At 45.5% G+C, this 16,234-nt stretch overlaps 1 protein-coding gene across 2 annotated transcripts in view; it reads right to left on the bottom strand.

Moving 5' to 3' along the window:
• Nucleotides 1–2,397: 2,397 nt before the first annotated feature.
• The window catches only part of LOC118273142 (neuroligin-4, X-linked), a 53,579-nt gene continuing 39,742 nt past the window's right edge, over nucleotides 2,398–16,234 (bottom strand). The window contains exons 3-16 of one of the 2 annotated variants that reach the window (XM_035589948.2): nucleotides 15,479–15,605; nucleotides 14,604–14,796; nucleotides 14,325–14,443; nucleotides 14,089–14,241; nucleotides 13,751–13,948; nucleotides 12,562–12,697; nucleotides 12,224–12,481; nucleotides 11,886–12,147; nucleotides 11,150–11,393; nucleotides 10,214–10,351; nucleotides 6,356–6,554; nucleotides 4,572–4,702; nucleotides 3,510–3,589; nucleotides 2,398–3,395 (exon numbers count right to left, since the gene is read on the bottom strand). In XM_035589948.2, coding sequence (XP_035445841.2) covers nucleotides 3,303–3,395; nucleotides 3,510–3,589; nucleotides 4,572–4,702; nucleotides 6,356–6,554; nucleotides 10,214–10,351; nucleotides 11,150–11,393; nucleotides 11,886–12,147; nucleotides 12,224–12,481; nucleotides 12,562–12,697; nucleotides 13,751–13,948; nucleotides 14,089–14,241; nucleotides 14,325–14,443; nucleotides 14,604–14,796; nucleotides 15,479–15,584 — 2,310 coding nt within the window. In that variant the 5' untranslated portion in view covers nucleotides 15,585–15,605 and the 3' untranslated portion in view covers nucleotides 2,398–3,302. The remainder of the gene's footprint in view (nucleotides 3,396–3,509; nucleotides 3,590–4,571; nucleotides 4,703–6,355; nucleotides 6,555–10,213; nucleotides 10,352–11,149; nucleotides 11,394–11,885; nucleotides 12,148–12,223; nucleotides 12,482–12,561; nucleotides 12,698–13,750; nucleotides 13,949–14,088; nucleotides 14,242–14,324; nucleotides 14,444–14,603; nucleotides 14,797–15,478; nucleotides 15,606–16,234) is intronic. The other variant, XM_035589949.2, reaches the window with a different exon arrangement.

Genomic DNA, 16,234 nt, shown 5'->3' with positions numbered 1-16,234 from the left:
ACTTAACTTCATACTTATACCTGAATTTTAAATTCCTTTTGCCAAACGCAACACTTACTTTCAATAGGTACCTAATATAGCATTGGTCCTCCGAGTCTCCTACCTGATCGCGTTCAATAACTCGTGTCTGCAGAGAGTGCTCGCAGCTAAGCTACTCGTTAGGTCGTCAGATATTTGCGTGCCCGGATCGTGCATTATTCAGCCGGCGACAAACTTGTTCCCAGTGCTAGCCGGCCGAGCGGAAACATGGCGCGACTCGCTGAAAGAGTGTGCAGCCACCCTGCGTAGCTCACAAATACTTCAGAAATGTTTTAATTATGAGAATGGCATGCGATAATAAGAGGAACTTGTATTGTTTCTTTTGCTTCATCTCCATACTGCTGTCGAGCTATTAAATTCTTAGCATTTATTGAGTTAGGGATAGTTTAGTTTTAGCTGAAAAGTTATTTATATCGCGATCATATTAACACCTGAGAGGCTGCAAAAAGGCATTGAAAGGATTCTAGCTTTGTTCAAAACTAACTCACCTCAATTTTTTATTTTTATAATGTCTGTTTAGAACTCCGACTGGATATCGTTTGCCCTGTGTCTGTGTGACGATAAGTAAGTAGCCTATAACTCTGAACTGAAAGACTCCTACACGGGTTGTTATATTAAAAAGACGGAGACGAGGCAGTATCACAATGTGTTTGATGTAATAGTAGCGACTCAGGTATTATAATGTACACAGTAACCTGATGCAGACCGGGCACAAAGTCAGCTGTAGCGTGTAGGTGACACAAGGGAGTCGCGTTATTCTATTTGCTGTACAAAGGGCATAGAGGGCGCCCTCAGTACTCTGCGCCTCACTGTGTACTGTAGGAAACGAAGTGGGTTATGCAAAGTGCAGTAATGCACTCTTTGAGAGTCAACTGGGCACCTCGCTTCTTGGGGTGAAGATTACGTTATGTTGCACAGACGTTACGCTGCCGTATAAAAGTATACATTGACATGTTTTGTAATCCTGTAGTACAAAACCCGTTCGGGGTAGTTTTATGTGACGGCGCTTGATCTAAGTGCGTCGATTTCAAAAATCTCGTTAGGTTTACTCATTCACTTGAAAAGAGCTGAATACTGACGGACTGATATCTATTACCCCTCGTAAGAACAAGACAGACAATATTAAACCAAGTTATGATTCATATTCAGTGCAAAAATGTTCATCTTGTTCTTTTGATTTAAATGACCGTGAGACACCTCCTCGCTTCCTCGGGAGGATCTGATTGATGATCCTCCGCCCCTCCCAGCATCCTCAGCATTCAGAGCAGGATCATAAATTAAGTGCACTCTCATTTGTTGGTACAATGCGCGGTCCGGGGTTCAATAGCAATTGTTCCACCGCCGAGCTGCTCCTCTGTTTTTGTACGCGAATATAATAAACTTGGCCATTCGTTCCCTTCGGAGAGCTGTACTGTTATACTGTACTCAGTATTAGTTACTCAGCTAGTCTAGTTGTTTGAAGTTACAGCTTAGTCATGAGTTCGGAGAACTAAACTAAATATAGATTTTTTACGGTGGTATTGTTGGTCCTACTATTAAATAAATATTAACTCCCTTCGGCTTTTTCAATATAAGAAATTTTTAGTAAATCTTCAAAAATCGTTTATCCCGGAATAAGTAGAAAATAAATAAGGTAAGATCAAAATAAGATCCCAAAGAGAACGTATTGAGGAAAATTATTCAAAAGGTTCGAGGCTCTATAGATTAGGGACTCTTTTAAAAAGAAAACTCTCAAAGTTTATCTCTGGCAGAGATTCATATCTTTATCCGGTGCTCCAAACTGTTCTAGCTCGTTGAATAACTAACTTCGTCTCGAAACTTTCATATTTTTCGCTGTCCACGACTATCATAACTTCCACACAGCTCTTCAAAGACTTTGTTAACTTTGCACAAAATATTTCAGTATTTATATCTTTGTCTCGAGGTATTGTAGTAGGAAGCTATTGTCGCCTTGTATAGTAATTATACGTTTCATTTCTGTAGCAAGTCTAGCTTTGATTGTATTGTAATATTAATAGCTTTGATAGTATCGCAGGCTGATTGAAGCGGTTAACAAAATACATGGTGCCATCTCTCGCGCCGCACAACAATGGCTGCCGGAGCGAAGTGCGCGCTCTCTAATACTTGGTCGATGGTTTTGCCTTTTTAACTTTTGCTAAGCCATTAAAACTTTTACATTGCCAGGTCTATGGTTTTTGCGCAATCACCTTTAGAACCCCCCCCCCCACGGGAGCCTCTTGCCAAATTAATTAACTTTGTAATGTTCGTCACCAGATTAGGTTCTTATCATCGAAGTAATTGTGTTCTGTAAAGTGGCTGCGTATTGTTTTGGTTAAAGTTGAAATAAAATAACGAACGTCAGGAAAAATGGTCTTTAATAAAACCTCGTTTTACAGATGATAACATCATCAGAGTTCACAGATATCCACCACAATCTAATATTTACAATATCGTATAATAGAAACTAACAGTAGTTATATACAAAGTTCACCACTCGGCGTCGCTTCCACAAGTTCAGAATTATGTATGTATGTATATCCGTCTATATAGTAATACTATGTACAGAGTAGTCATAAAAAGGTCTTACTGGTTACTTTAGAGTTCACAACTCAAATATTCCATTAAATACTTCAATATCATCACGTAATCATATAAAACAGTTTGGTAACAGAGGGACTAACACTGCAGTAGACTATACAATATATAAATTCAAGACAAACAATAACAAAAACTTAACACAAATGTAAATTGCACTAAACTGTGTAATTGTCAGGAGGTAGATACTTGACGCTAGAACACACCGCCCTCGGCCATAGACAACATCTGTGCAAATTGGAAGTCACGTATCGATTGTGCACTGACCTCGCGATGGGAGCGGATTGCTCGGAACAGAGCCAGCAATGTATTCTAGCGCTGAAGAGAGATCGCTTGTGCCGCACACTCGTACGTCATGCATCACGATTGTAATGCATATTTTGTATGCGTATCCAACCACTGCAGCGGGAGCAGTGGGCCGAGACTGCTCAGCCAGGGAGACACACGTTCGTTTATACTGGGTACTCACTGCCGCAGACCTGTGCGTCACTAACCTGCCACACGACATCGTAGCGTCGCATCACACATGATTGGAAGTTTCGTTGCCACAGTTACGCACACACTCACACGATTAGTCATCACAGTGTAATTACACGCGCACACGCAGACCAGCCAGTAGCAGTGACAGATACTGCACAGGTACCAACTAACGGCCGTTCAAAAATCGTCTACACCGATATCTCTTGGATCTGGACGCGTTTTTTTGGCGGCGCGACGCCGGCGCTGCTCGGCCTCTCTTTCAGCTCTGACTCGCTGCTGCGCTGTGGAAATCGAAAGATATGTTAATGGACGCCAAGATTGTGAGTCAGTACATGCACTGACATTAACTTGACATGATCTGCTCTGGGTGCATGTGATCAAAACGATATTATTACCTTGAGTGTGCTCTTGCGGGGCGAGGTGACAGAAGTCGGCTCGTTGCTCAGAGACGCGCCGCTGCGACTACTGCTACTGCCTGCCAATGAAAATACGAATTTAAATCGGATTAATCGAAAGTCAGCCGAGCAATGTTTCGCAGCCGAGGGAGAACTGGTATGGCGACAAATAGAGAAAATACTTTATCCTTTTTTCATGGACACAACATGTTGAATTTCAAAATTGGAGCTGTACAAAATGTTTCCGTGGTTTTTGAACCGGAGTGCCGTATTGAACTGCACATGAATGAGAGTGCACGTCGCGTCCAATCGCTGGGAACGTCCATAAATATAGTGCCCCGCTTTACTAGAGATATACCGACAGTTACTGCAAGTGCTGGCGGTGGCCTGGATTACAAAGTAGCGAGTTAAGGACCGACCGACAAACTGCTCGTATTCGGATATTTTACTATTGAATCTTTCACAAGTTGACCGGCGAACGGTTACTGTAACAACGGCACACTATTCGCATCACTCTGTCACCACTTAAAATGGCTCCGTGAGTTATTACTGTCCCTACCATGAATAACAAATTCGATCTCCTCGAAATATTACAGTCAGTTTGTAAATGACCGCGCTACGACTGTGCCGTGCCCCTGTACCCGCGGCCTGCGGCAGTTGGGTGAGAATCGAGTTTGTAGTTTATAGTACGGTCCAGTTGCCGAGCGGTTGCTCATAAAAATGTTTTTAGATACGACATCTTTTTGCGGAAATGTAAAAAAGTGTTTACTCCTCCGCCTCGGAGTATTCATAGTGAAATGTTGGCGGCACGTAAAAGTAAATACGGCGTACACAAATGGTATGTTGGAGTAAATCGTTTACAATAATCTTACAATAAAACCGCTTCCTGCAGTTGACACGTTCCATTGAACTGGAAAGATAAGCGGTTGACGCGGCGGTACTTCGGAGTTTTTTATTCGTTCAGACGAAACAATTTCAGAGCGTCTTGTGAAAGGTCACGGCTAGAGACGTCTTTAGTTCGGCTCGGGGAAGTAATTATTGTGAAAGCTTGTGAGGTCTGACCTTCCCTCCGCGGGCGGCGGTGCGCGGTCCTCCGGCGGCCGCGCTGCAGGTAGATGCCGGCGAACACCAGCACGTTCAGCGCCAGCAGGAAGCAGCCCGCGCCCACCGTCACGCCCAGCGCCACCGTGTAGCTGCACCACAACAACACCAGCGTGAATATATCTACAAACAACTGAATGAATTTGAACTACGTGACATTTAATCGAAGTACCTATTTCTTATTTTGCGTTTCATAACATCGATTATTGAAACTTCAGAATGTGATGTAATCGTCTGTAAATGTTACATCGTACTCGTGTATACTTGGTGTCGGTTACCATAGTTCTCCGAATTTTTCATTTCAGACTCCGATAAAGTATCACGTCACTGAAATACTGAAGTATATTGAACTCGACCCTTTAGTCGCAAGCTTCAGAAATAGGTCAAACGAGCGATTCGGCTTTATGTTAATCGCAAATTGAAGATATAAGAGCCGATTGAAGTCCGATGTACAAAAACATATTATGTGATCGCATCCGATTGAAATATGAGAGTCATTATTCCGGAGTGACACAGAGGCCAGTTAATTCAGTCGGAGTTCGGCGCGATCCATTATCATTATCAGCAGTATCCAGTTGTCTGGAGGAAAAAACGCTCCCCTTGAGAAATGGGCCGGCATTAAGACATTATATGCGAGACAAAAGGGACAGAATTCAGGAAGGCAAACAGGTAAGTAAACACATTAGCGAGATTACGAGGCTCGCTACAAAATGCTCCGATCAATCTTGTTTAGAGAGTGTTCAGGTGACGGAGCGGGCCGCGCCGAGCAGCGCCGAGCAGCGCCGAGCAGCGCCCGCCAACATTTACATGTTATGAAAGTTTAACAACGCCCGTGAGAACCACTTTGTGCGCTATGATCGGCTCTCTGTTCCGCTTTACTCCCTTTATCAAATTCAATGGAAGGTATTGCACAACAACGAAAAAAGAACAGCGTAATATGGAACAACATAAACATCCATTGTTTACTGTATGTATAGTACCAGCGAGCAGACACGTTGCTCTCGCCGTTCGCTTTCTACTCGAGACTCATACAAGTTCGGGCACAAGACAACTTATACAAAGCATCAGATGGAAGTGGCCACTGTTCCCAAGTCTCCAACAAACTTGTGCTATGATAAAAACATATGTATGTATGTATATATGTGTGTAGCTACGGCCGCGGCAGAATGTCTCTGTAAAACTAGGAGAAAGTTGGAGTGTTGTTGCAAGTTGTGGCTGAGCTGGCGGGGACTTCAGATGTGGATCAACATCTTAATGACAGCGAACATTTCACAGCGGCTCCCGGACTACTTCGTATTGTTGGAATGTGCCGCTGTGACGCGCCCGGACTAAGGTTTGTTTGGCTTAGCTCCCCGGAGATTGGCGCTCCCTTCAGCTCAACAAATTCTTTTTTCGTCACTTGTTTATCTTATTACGGTAAACATCGTTACGTTACTTTTTGTGCAGCTTCCACCATACCCTCAATGCCCTTCCATTCATTTTTCTACTACACAACGGTTGACAGTTTGACCCTTAATTGGATGCAAATCCTGCTCCACATAGACGGACCGGATAGCGGACACTAATGTTGCGGTCCGTGTTTTGTAGCTTTGGATAATAACTGTTTTCTTAAAGTTAGTGATTGAACTTCTTCATCTGACAAAGTGAAACTAAAATAGTAATTGGACATCTATCGCCCTCTACTGGATTTTTGGTAACTATTCCCACAACACAATCTTGTTTCTAGAGTTTGCTAAACCACTTACCTGTAGTACTGGGAGTCCAGGTTGGTGAGGGAGTCTTCCTTGGGCGAGGGCTGTGGTGCTGGCAGCGCGGAGAGTGCGGGGCGCGGGGAGGGGGACGGCTCGCACTCTTCCACCTCTGAAGAGTCCTCCTCCGGCTCCGTGCTGTCCTCCTCATCATCCAGAGCCGACGTGGTCGTGTAGAGCTCAGGGAATATCTCACCTGAGTGGAAGAAGAAACAGTCAGTTTGTGACCAGTTTTTATGGAATGTGACCCGATATTATTCTCTACTCTTATAGGTAGCTCTGATGAACATCAAAGTGTCGCTCGGTACTGTAGCTAGCCCTATTTCAGGAACTAAGTACTGAATGAAATATCAAGACCTTGCCTAATCGGACTATGTTTAAGTTTGGTCTGAACACACAACACAATTACAAGGTAAACTAGAACTTTCAGCTATTCAGGTACTAAAGCAGAAACTATAACAACGCCGAGTAATTAATATTTTACCAATTAATTATAAACAAGTACAAAACGAGGCCTCCACTTATTTTTAATTAACCGTTTTTGACATAAAACTTACCGCACCCTAATGAAATGTTAAGAATTTAAATTAATTAAGATCCATGTCAGTTTCTAGGTCTCGGCTCAAAAATGTTAGTTCTCAGCCAGTAGCTGTGCGACTGTGCCTAAGGATTGAGTGGAATTTTAATAAGTCAGCATTGTTTAAATAAAGCCGGCATTTCTAGTTGTAGCCAGCTTCGATTCCAGGAATGTTACTCACTTCATTAAAATTTAACCGAAGGCTGGAAACTTTGTGCTCGTAAAATTGAACTAAATAGTTTCATTAATCATCGTTACTTAATGCAGAGTAAGCCATCAGTTAATCGCCATCCTATAACAATAACATCGCAGCCATCGCCCGGTTGTTCCACGTGGAGGCTGTACCCACTCACGGCTACCCATTTCACGCAAGATATGATAACCGCATGAAATTCAATAGATTGTCAATAGCGTGGCAAAGTAAATAGCTCACCAATATAGAACATATCTGAACAAGAAAGCGATCCCTGAAGTTATCAAAGGCTGGTAATGAATGGTGGACGCGCGCACAATGCAGGCGATCCCAACTTGTGCCTACTCGCACAAAGAGCGATTGTCGGCGGCACCGCGCGCCGCCCGCCGCCCGCCGCCCGCGCCGCGATCGCTATTGTAAAGCTAAGGATGGACTGGAACATGTCTAGCCAGCTGTGCAATAGTATTGTTTCTTACACGGACCTCGCGACCCACGGCCGAGTGTGGAATCTCAACCTAACCTGAATAAAGGAAAGCTATACGTACGTATTCGTACGGTACATACCTACTTGAGTAAACTTTTGCTGACTGAAAAAATCCGGTCATAAAAAGCGAAAATAATTATCCCAATAGCTATTCTCAAAATCCTATTTTAATAAGAAAGACTGGTTCAATTTTTAAGACTTGTTAAAGAACGATCTCATGGAATTCATGAAGGGGCATCCAATCAAAGTTTTCGTTTGTGCCGATATTGAATGGCCGTCACCGTCGGCAGCAAATTGTCTACATTGAGTCGCAGCCCTGCGGCGAGCCAGCGCCAGGAAACTGAACAAAAGCCAGCCGCGTCTTTCCTGGTTCAGATATCGACACTTTAATGTTCTCGTTTGCCACTCAACTACACGCTGCTTGGGGAAGCTACGTTGATCTATTCTTTATACACTTTGAATTAGTGATGTTGCAATGACATTTGAATAACTGTGGAAACAAATGTCTGTATGTAATGTAGGTATGTGTACACTTGTATTGAAGGTGTCCTCTACTTATGGCGTCACATTTATGGTTTGTGTCTTAGAATCTGCTGTAATTGAAAAGTGAACAAATACAATTGCCGACACGTCCAACTCAGTACAGTGATGATGACCTCACAATCTCGGCGGCCGCGGTAATTAGCGAGCAATGCTTGTAAACAAAAGGCGATCGACGCCGAGTCACACCCGCCGGGCAGTGTGCAGTGTGCAGTGTGCAGTGTGTCCCCTGCCCGCTACACTAGCACGTACAGATTAATTAGCGCTAACTGCCGGACAAACGGAGGCTGCGGATGGACTGCTGTAGCTTTTGTGTGTCAATATATCAATTAGTAAAGAACTGTCTACTCTATAGCATCAATTGTAAGAGTTTAAACAAGTCACATTAGATGTTAAACTTGTGATTTTGTTAAATATTTTCTTAGAACACACTCCAACAGTTCCAGTTTAGTAGTAGTAGTTCTTACGTGTTTGAAGTTGAAGTAATTTTACATACTTATGTAGTACGTACTTATGTAAAACTGCCACCAAAACTTCGGAGACATTCATACGACCCCTGGCTAGGGTCGACTCATATATGGCTCCGCCGAATTTGACAAAGCATGACCTGCTCCATTTTAAAGACCGTTTTGGACGTAAATATTCTTTGGAAAGTAATCCCGAGCATGCGAACATAAAGAGCATATCTCCCAGGCAACAATACACATAGTCGAGGATTGTACGCGCGGCGTGTGTCGCGTGGTGTCGCCGCCTCCAGCCGGCGCGCGGCGAGTGAAGTTGTCCGTGACAAAGGGCCGCATTGTTCGCCACCAGACCGCGCCATTCTTCCCATACCGCTCATTATGGAGGAATTCCAGCCATTCGCGGGACAATTAATAACAGCTCCGGCCCACCCGAAACACTCCCTGATCGATTTATTTTCATTCGTGACACCTTCCGCCATTAATCACTAGTCTACCAAATATTTTGGCGACAACTTTTATTTTTATACATTCCAAACGCAGCCCCGGAGCCACGTATCGCGGCACGGTTCGCGGACCGCCGTATAATGTCTGCGGGAGCATATAAACAAAGCCGACGCGCGGCGCCTAGCAAGTAGTGCCGGCGCGGGCAACTTGTCTCGCTCGAAGAAATTTAAAGCTTGAATTCTCTTCGGCTTCTGCGCCATTATTTAGTATTCAAACTGTGTGGAGCTCCCAAACTTGAATCCTTTCAGTGACGTCTCCTCCAATTAATATAATCTCACGCGTGTTATTAACTTCGCGGTCCTGATTCCGCTCACGCCCGAGCTATAGTCATAGTGTTCCTGAACATTTATAACGGGGAGCGGTGCTGGCGGGGGACACGGTGGGGGGGGGAGCGGTTAATGAGGGCGTTCCGTTTACGCGCCGCGCCAGGAAATAGCACTAATGGCTCTGGATAATAAGGCATGCTCAATTTAAGCAACGGTAGACGTTACCAATTTGCTTTCCATTAAAGCTGCGCCTATGTTATGCGGTGATTGGCCAAATTTCCAGCGCCGTCTATTCACCGCCAATTACAGCTGAAACCTATTCTCCAAACATTACAAATCTAAATCATAACGCGGTGCATACAATCCTTTGTATATTTGTTCGTCACGATCTATGTTCCGAGGAAATTACCCACTGTTATTGAAGTACGAAATATTCTACTTACTTTATAACATGTCTTAATGAAGAAAAATAACGAAAGTTAGACTAAACGTAGACAGTGCTCAGTTCATACACATTTAGTACGACGAGAACATCCAGGAAGCCAATGGAGGCAGGAAGTTAACGCATCAACTATTATAGCAGACCACCGCTTATCCACAAGTTGCGCGGAATTTTGGGAATTCCTTCCGCGGCGGTCACGTGCGGTACATGGGGGATTCTTCTGGAAACATACTTGCATACTTGTACACACATCCACTTTGACCAACTCTGTTCCTTCACCAGCCTAAATAACTTATGAAAATTAAGTTCCAGACATTCTTAGTAACGTGTGGAGTTCCAACCTGTGTAGAACTGTCACTTATATACCTATATAATTAGAACTGACCTGCAAACATGTCCGGATGTATGGACCTGAACTGATGATGGCGGGGCGCAGCGCCAGGCCGGTGCAGCTGCGGGATCAAATGCAACCATAGCGCCATCTTGTGGCCGCGGTAATGACTCTTCACTCGGAGCTTGGTACCTACAGTGACAACATCGTAGATATATTTATTGACCTCCGACAAGTACTACATATTACATTACGGCCAGTCATTGCCTAGGGTTGCAAGAAAACGAATTTACATGATTGAACAAATAATAAAAAACTACCATCTCATTTCGAAGAAAGTTGTTTAGCGGGCCTCAGCGAATTCGATCGGCCCCTCAAATGGTCCGTGACTGTGTGACCCCGAGAATAGAAAAGATATCACTAATATACTGGTTCTCGGAATATTTAGCTGAGGTCAAACTAAATTCTATAAGGAGAGAATAAATGGTCACAGTACCACGTATCGTACGTATGTAAGAACGCCGTAACGAAAGGATTAAAAAAGTTGTAAACCCGTAGACGTAGGGGAAGGGAAAACACGCACATTCGCTGGGAAAGCAGATCGTAAAAATAACGAGTTTCGACACAATATGGAGCTGAAACTTTGAGCAGCGCCTTATCTGATTAACTCGGTGCCGAGCGAGATTTTATTCTCAGATCACTTGATGAAAAATCTGCGTGTTATTCGGCTCACCCTTGTTTTGTACGCACATGACGCACTCGTACGTCGGGCGCGAGCCGTGAGTCGTGAGTCGCGGCGCCCGACGTGTGTCACGTGTGCTATGAATTACATTAACCTATTTATGGAGCTGTTTTTGACTCAGTGAGTTATGTCGCTGTCAAATGTGGGAAAGCATAACATAATGAAACAGATTGGATATTAGAGTGAGTGCAGCAAGCAGTGGTTGTTGTAGGGGAACTGTTATTGTGTTACTAGACGTTCTGCCTCACCTATACTTAAGTACTGTTGAGTGTTCATCTCGTATCGGGGCCAGGTAGTGGCTCCCTCGTGGTGCCTCTCCTCGGCTCGTGGCGTGGGGTCCCCGGTCTTGGCGAAGGCAGCGAGCAGCGACACGGACATCTCCGCCACCGCCACGTCACCGCGCGAGTAGTTCCGCGGCGCCAGCTGCATGCCGCCCACCAGGGGCAGCCCCAGGAAGTAGGGCAGGGTCTCACTTGTTACACTGCCGAGCCGCTGTTCGGGAGAAATGGTTTCCCTCATTATCATCATCAATTGATAATTAATTCATTAACGGGGTGTCCTAATCCCCACGCTTGGTTAGCTTAAGGGTCGTTGTTAGCTCACTGAAAAGTTATACTGGTACCTGCAGTCCCGTCCTTCGATATATTTTCACAAACAAAACGAGAACAATACATTAACGGACAATATATTCATTCCACTGTAATTTTATGACGTTAGTGATAATGCAAACGAGCTAATTATTCATTACAGGAAGTTTTGACAAATTCGGTGATCACGGAGATTGTGAGGAAATTAATGGCCGCTCGTACCTCCCTAATTCATTCACATATTATAATGTGGCTGTCGCTCCCCCCCCCCACGCGCAGTAATTGGACTACCCACACATTATGCTATTATTGCAAAGAGATGAAAACTATTATGACACTTATTAGCATATTGATTACTTTATTCACTTTGAGAAATTTCATCAAATATTGAACTAACCTGGGGATAATCAGCGTCTTTGCTCTGGTGTGCAAAATGTGCGAAGTATGTTTTGGCTCCTCTCCTGGCGTGTAGTTGTGCCACCCGCAGAGCTGGCGCGGTGACGGCGGCGTCGCTGAGCGACTCCAGCGTCGCGTCCCGGATGTTGATGGGGTGCTGGATGGGCTTCTCCCAGTCCGTGTACTCGTTGCGGATGGCGGCGAAGATCTCGTTGCGGTGGTAGCGGTACACGTTGCGGACGTATGTGCGGAGGATGCGGTTCCTGATGTGATACAACGTCAACAATTAAAATCATACCTTATTTTATTATACAAAAGTATCGAAACAGATAAACTCACCTGTGTTCTTCTTCAAAGCCATGCCGAATGTCTTCTTCGTTGAAGAACTGGTAACTCTCAGTGGTGGCGACCACCACAGCGAGTGCACAGTCTAGGAAGGTCTCGCTGGCATGCAGCGCCCTGGTGGGGGCCTGGCCTTGCGAGCCAGCGTCCCGGGAGACGGGGACCGATGGGGCCCAGCCAGCCAGGAACCTCGCTCTCGGTGCCTCCACTGCCAGGAGTGCCGCTAGTGGACGGGTGCGGATGCACTCTACAAACCTACAAGTATTCACATGTAAATAATAAGCAATTTATCTTATATTTTTTCTACTTTGACCCTCAACCAATGGAATAGTTACCAGTTCTCGTCATTGGTGGTTTCGGGCGTGCAGCGCAGAGCCTGCGCAGTGTGTTCCCTGGCCAGCGCGGCGTCGGGCGCCAGCGCCGTGGGGCTCAGCGCCGACCCGCTCAGCAGCAGCACGCGGGACACCAGCCCTGCCACACAACGCACTATATTGCTGGGCGTGGACCAATGCCAAATCAGGGTAAATCACGTCAGTTGGTATTGTAGTATTGTTTGTTAAAATGGCGTGACTAAAATATATAGGTACGGAGGACACTCAAATATATACCTACAGATAGCTCAATATATGAAAACATAGAATGTGCATTTATACGTAGTATTTATAAAATATGTAGCTCAAACACATGCATATTTTATTTGTGCACATTTTTCTCTTTGATTTTATATTGATGGCACGTGTTGGTGAGGCTGCAGTATGCAATATCCTGCGGGGCGCAGTCAAATGATCGCTGTGGGAATATTTCAGTGCGCCGCGCCAATCCGCCCAAATATTATATATCTACATATATTGCTCACGTACGTATACACTAGCTGTTACCTGCGACTGCGGCCGCGTAGAATGACTACTTCTGACAGAAACGTTTTTTTCTAAATTTAAAGTAGCCTAAGTTACTCCTAACTATTAGCCGGAACAAACAGACAGAAAATATTGTAAAAAAGTGATATGTAAAAAGCTGTTATTTCAATATTACAAACAGACACTCCAATTGTATTTATGAGTATAGATATATTACGCACGTTACCACGTCTAGGTAAATATTTTTGTTAGACTAAATTACCTCGTGTGTTGGTTTAGCATTAGATGTACCTTGATGATGCCTGGCAGCTTATTGTCTTGTGTTTATTGATCTTGTCTGTTCGTCTGTACATATACTGTACATGTGTATATTTTAATCATGTCTGCCTCACCGGCGCGGTGTGTTACTAATCATCTTTCAGTCAATATGTACGAGCGAGCTAAGTTCACATAAATACCATACAAATGTCTACGTTAAGTGAAACTTAAGTTACGATTCCAGTTTATAACGTGCCTCATTCTCTTTTCATCGTAAAGATTTAATGAAATGTGTGATGTGATGTGGAATGGGAGACTGGAGGCTGTATCCGTCAAATGTGTCATTTTCCAGTATCAATTTACGTGTTAATTTGTAATCGTAACAATTTGTAAAGTAGCCATGGCTCACCTTTACTGTCGGGCAACATGAGCAGCGCGTTGACGAGCGCGGCGCCGGCGGCGTGTCCGGCCAGCGTGACGCGGCGCGGGTCGCCGCCGAACGCGGCCACGTTGCGCCGCACCCAGCCCAGCGCCGCCGCCACGTCCAGCACCGCCGCGCCGCCCGCCGCCTGCACCGCCGTGGATCGCACGCCCGGCGTTAAATAACCTGATCAGAGAATGTACATTGTACACATCATCCCAGCTGTCTATCCTAGAGGCAATTGACAATAAACTAACACGATCAGTGCTTCAGTACAAATCACAAATTATTATCTTTCCAGTGCCAATAAGGTATGTGTTTCGTACCTAACAATCCTAGCCTATAGTTGATGGTGACGACGAGTAGATGCGCGCGCGCAGCCAGCACGGCGCCGTCCAGTGCGTTGGCGGTGCCCCACTCGTGCGACGGCCCGCCCGCCCACACCACCACCGCGTACGGCGCTTCCACGCCGCGCGCGCCTGCAACGTCACAACATCAGTACTACCGCACTAGTAGACAGTGGACAATACATTACACACAGTTTGCAAGTGAAGTAACTCACCGCTACCGGGCACGTATATGTTGAGGTAGAGGCAGTCTTCGCTCTGGTTGGCCAGGAGCGGCACCGTCGCTCGCAGCTCGTTGTATATGCCCAGCGGCATCTTGGCCAGCGCCGCACTCCTGCACATCCACATCGTACACTTAACGTCCTTAACAAAGCTCCACCATCAGCCGAGAGATGCTATCTCTCATAAGGGAAGAGACTTGTTATAAGCTTAGTAGTAGATATTGTGGAATGTGCAATGAAAATTGAGAGGTCCAAGACATACAAAGTCCTTACTTGTTGGATATGTCGGGATAGCGCTGCGGACAGACGGGGGCGAAGGCGTCGGCCAGGCGAGTGCCCGGCCAGCTGGGCGCCGGGGGCGGCGGCGCCAGGCGAGCCGGAGCCCCCGCGTACGGCACCCCCAGGAACACCTCCACGGGCTCCAGGCGACGGGACGCCGGCTCCACTATGATGCCGCGGATCGCTCCTGGTTCATCGCAGACTTTTATAAAACTCTCTTTTTATTTCAAATCAAATTATTTATTTATGACTCCGATGGCCGATGTAAATTTTTATGTTCTGTATAGACATATTTTTGATATTTACAATGTAGACAGGCACTCACTGAACAAACCAAAACATCATAAAATAACGAAACTCTAGAAATGTAAAACCGTTACTCTGTATATCCCCGCTCCCACAAAACACAAACAATTTGTAAAAACAGTTGATAACTGTATTTCCCTTTGACGTAGCGATTGCGTGGAGAGCAAATCGGGGCTAAATCAGTGGCAGTGCGGAGACAGCAGTGAATAAATAAATTGGCCGAATCACCCGAATCACCCGGCGAGCTGTGTATCGGAAAAGCCGCCATTTATCCTATTTGCCGGCACGCCTCGAATCGGCTTCAAACAATAATTAATTTGATCCCACATTCCTACGGCGCGTCTGCAAAACGGGACAACATCATTTACCCACCGTGCAGTGGGGGGGCCGGCTGATTGGATTGTCCCGGGATCTGACGGAATTAAAATCTCCTGAGCTCGGGGCCCGGGGAGACGACGCGTGTGTTTATACCATCCTTGAGTAATTACTGCTCACGTGTCGGTGGCCAAATAAACTCCGCGATGTATGTTACATAATTATGTAAGTGGTGGGTAGTACGTTACCTGCGTGTGTGTGCACGATGCGGCTGCTGTAGCGCGGGCCGGCGGCGGCCAGCGACGCGAGCACCAGCGCCGCGCACCAGCACCACGCCGTCCGCAAGCAATCCATGCGCCATCACGCGACGATTGCCTGCACACAAACACAGGCTGTGTAAACAACTGAATAAGTTCAATACTACATGTAATGTTACTTAAATAAATAAAGCACAACGAATCACACCAACAAAACAATATACACATGACGTCATCAAAAGGACGTATAAATGTAGTCTGAAAACATTACATACTTGTATAAAACGAATTTCAGGTACTACAAATGACACGCTGGGGAAACCTGACCTTTTTCATTTTTAAAAATGTCGAGTTTTTTCGAATGTCTCTAAGCGGCACAAGAGTATTGTAGCCAGTTGTTTCAAACGAACAGTCCGACAAAAAAGCGTCCGCGCACAAAAGGCTTTACGCTCGTAATTCCTGGCGGCTTTGTCGCACCTGGTGTCAGCCCGTGTCACTGCACGTCGCGCGCCGTGAGGAGGGTGACGCGGCACACGCCAGGTACTCCATGATAAAAATGTCTAATTATGTTGCTCAAACGAGACATGACAAAACGGCCCGTAAGGCAGCAAGGTGTACGCGGTGTACGCGGCCGCAGCTCCGCGCAATCATAAACATTATGAGAGTAAAGAACGCTCGGAGCAGGAAAACGTAGCAAATGATCAGAACTCGATCGGCTCCCACGTTGATTAACTTTTCTTTGTAGCA

Source organism: Spodoptera frugiperda, chromosome 1 (genome assembly GCF_023101765.2).
Source record: "Spodoptera frugiperda isolate SF20-4 chromosome 1, AGI-APGP_CSIRO_Sfru_2.0, whole genome shotgun sequence".
NCBI lineage: Eukaryota > Metazoa > Arthropoda > Insecta > Lepidoptera > Noctuidae > Spodoptera > Spodoptera frugiperda.
Note: the sequence above shows the minus strand (reverse complement) of the source record. Positions and strands in the feature narration are given on the sequence as shown.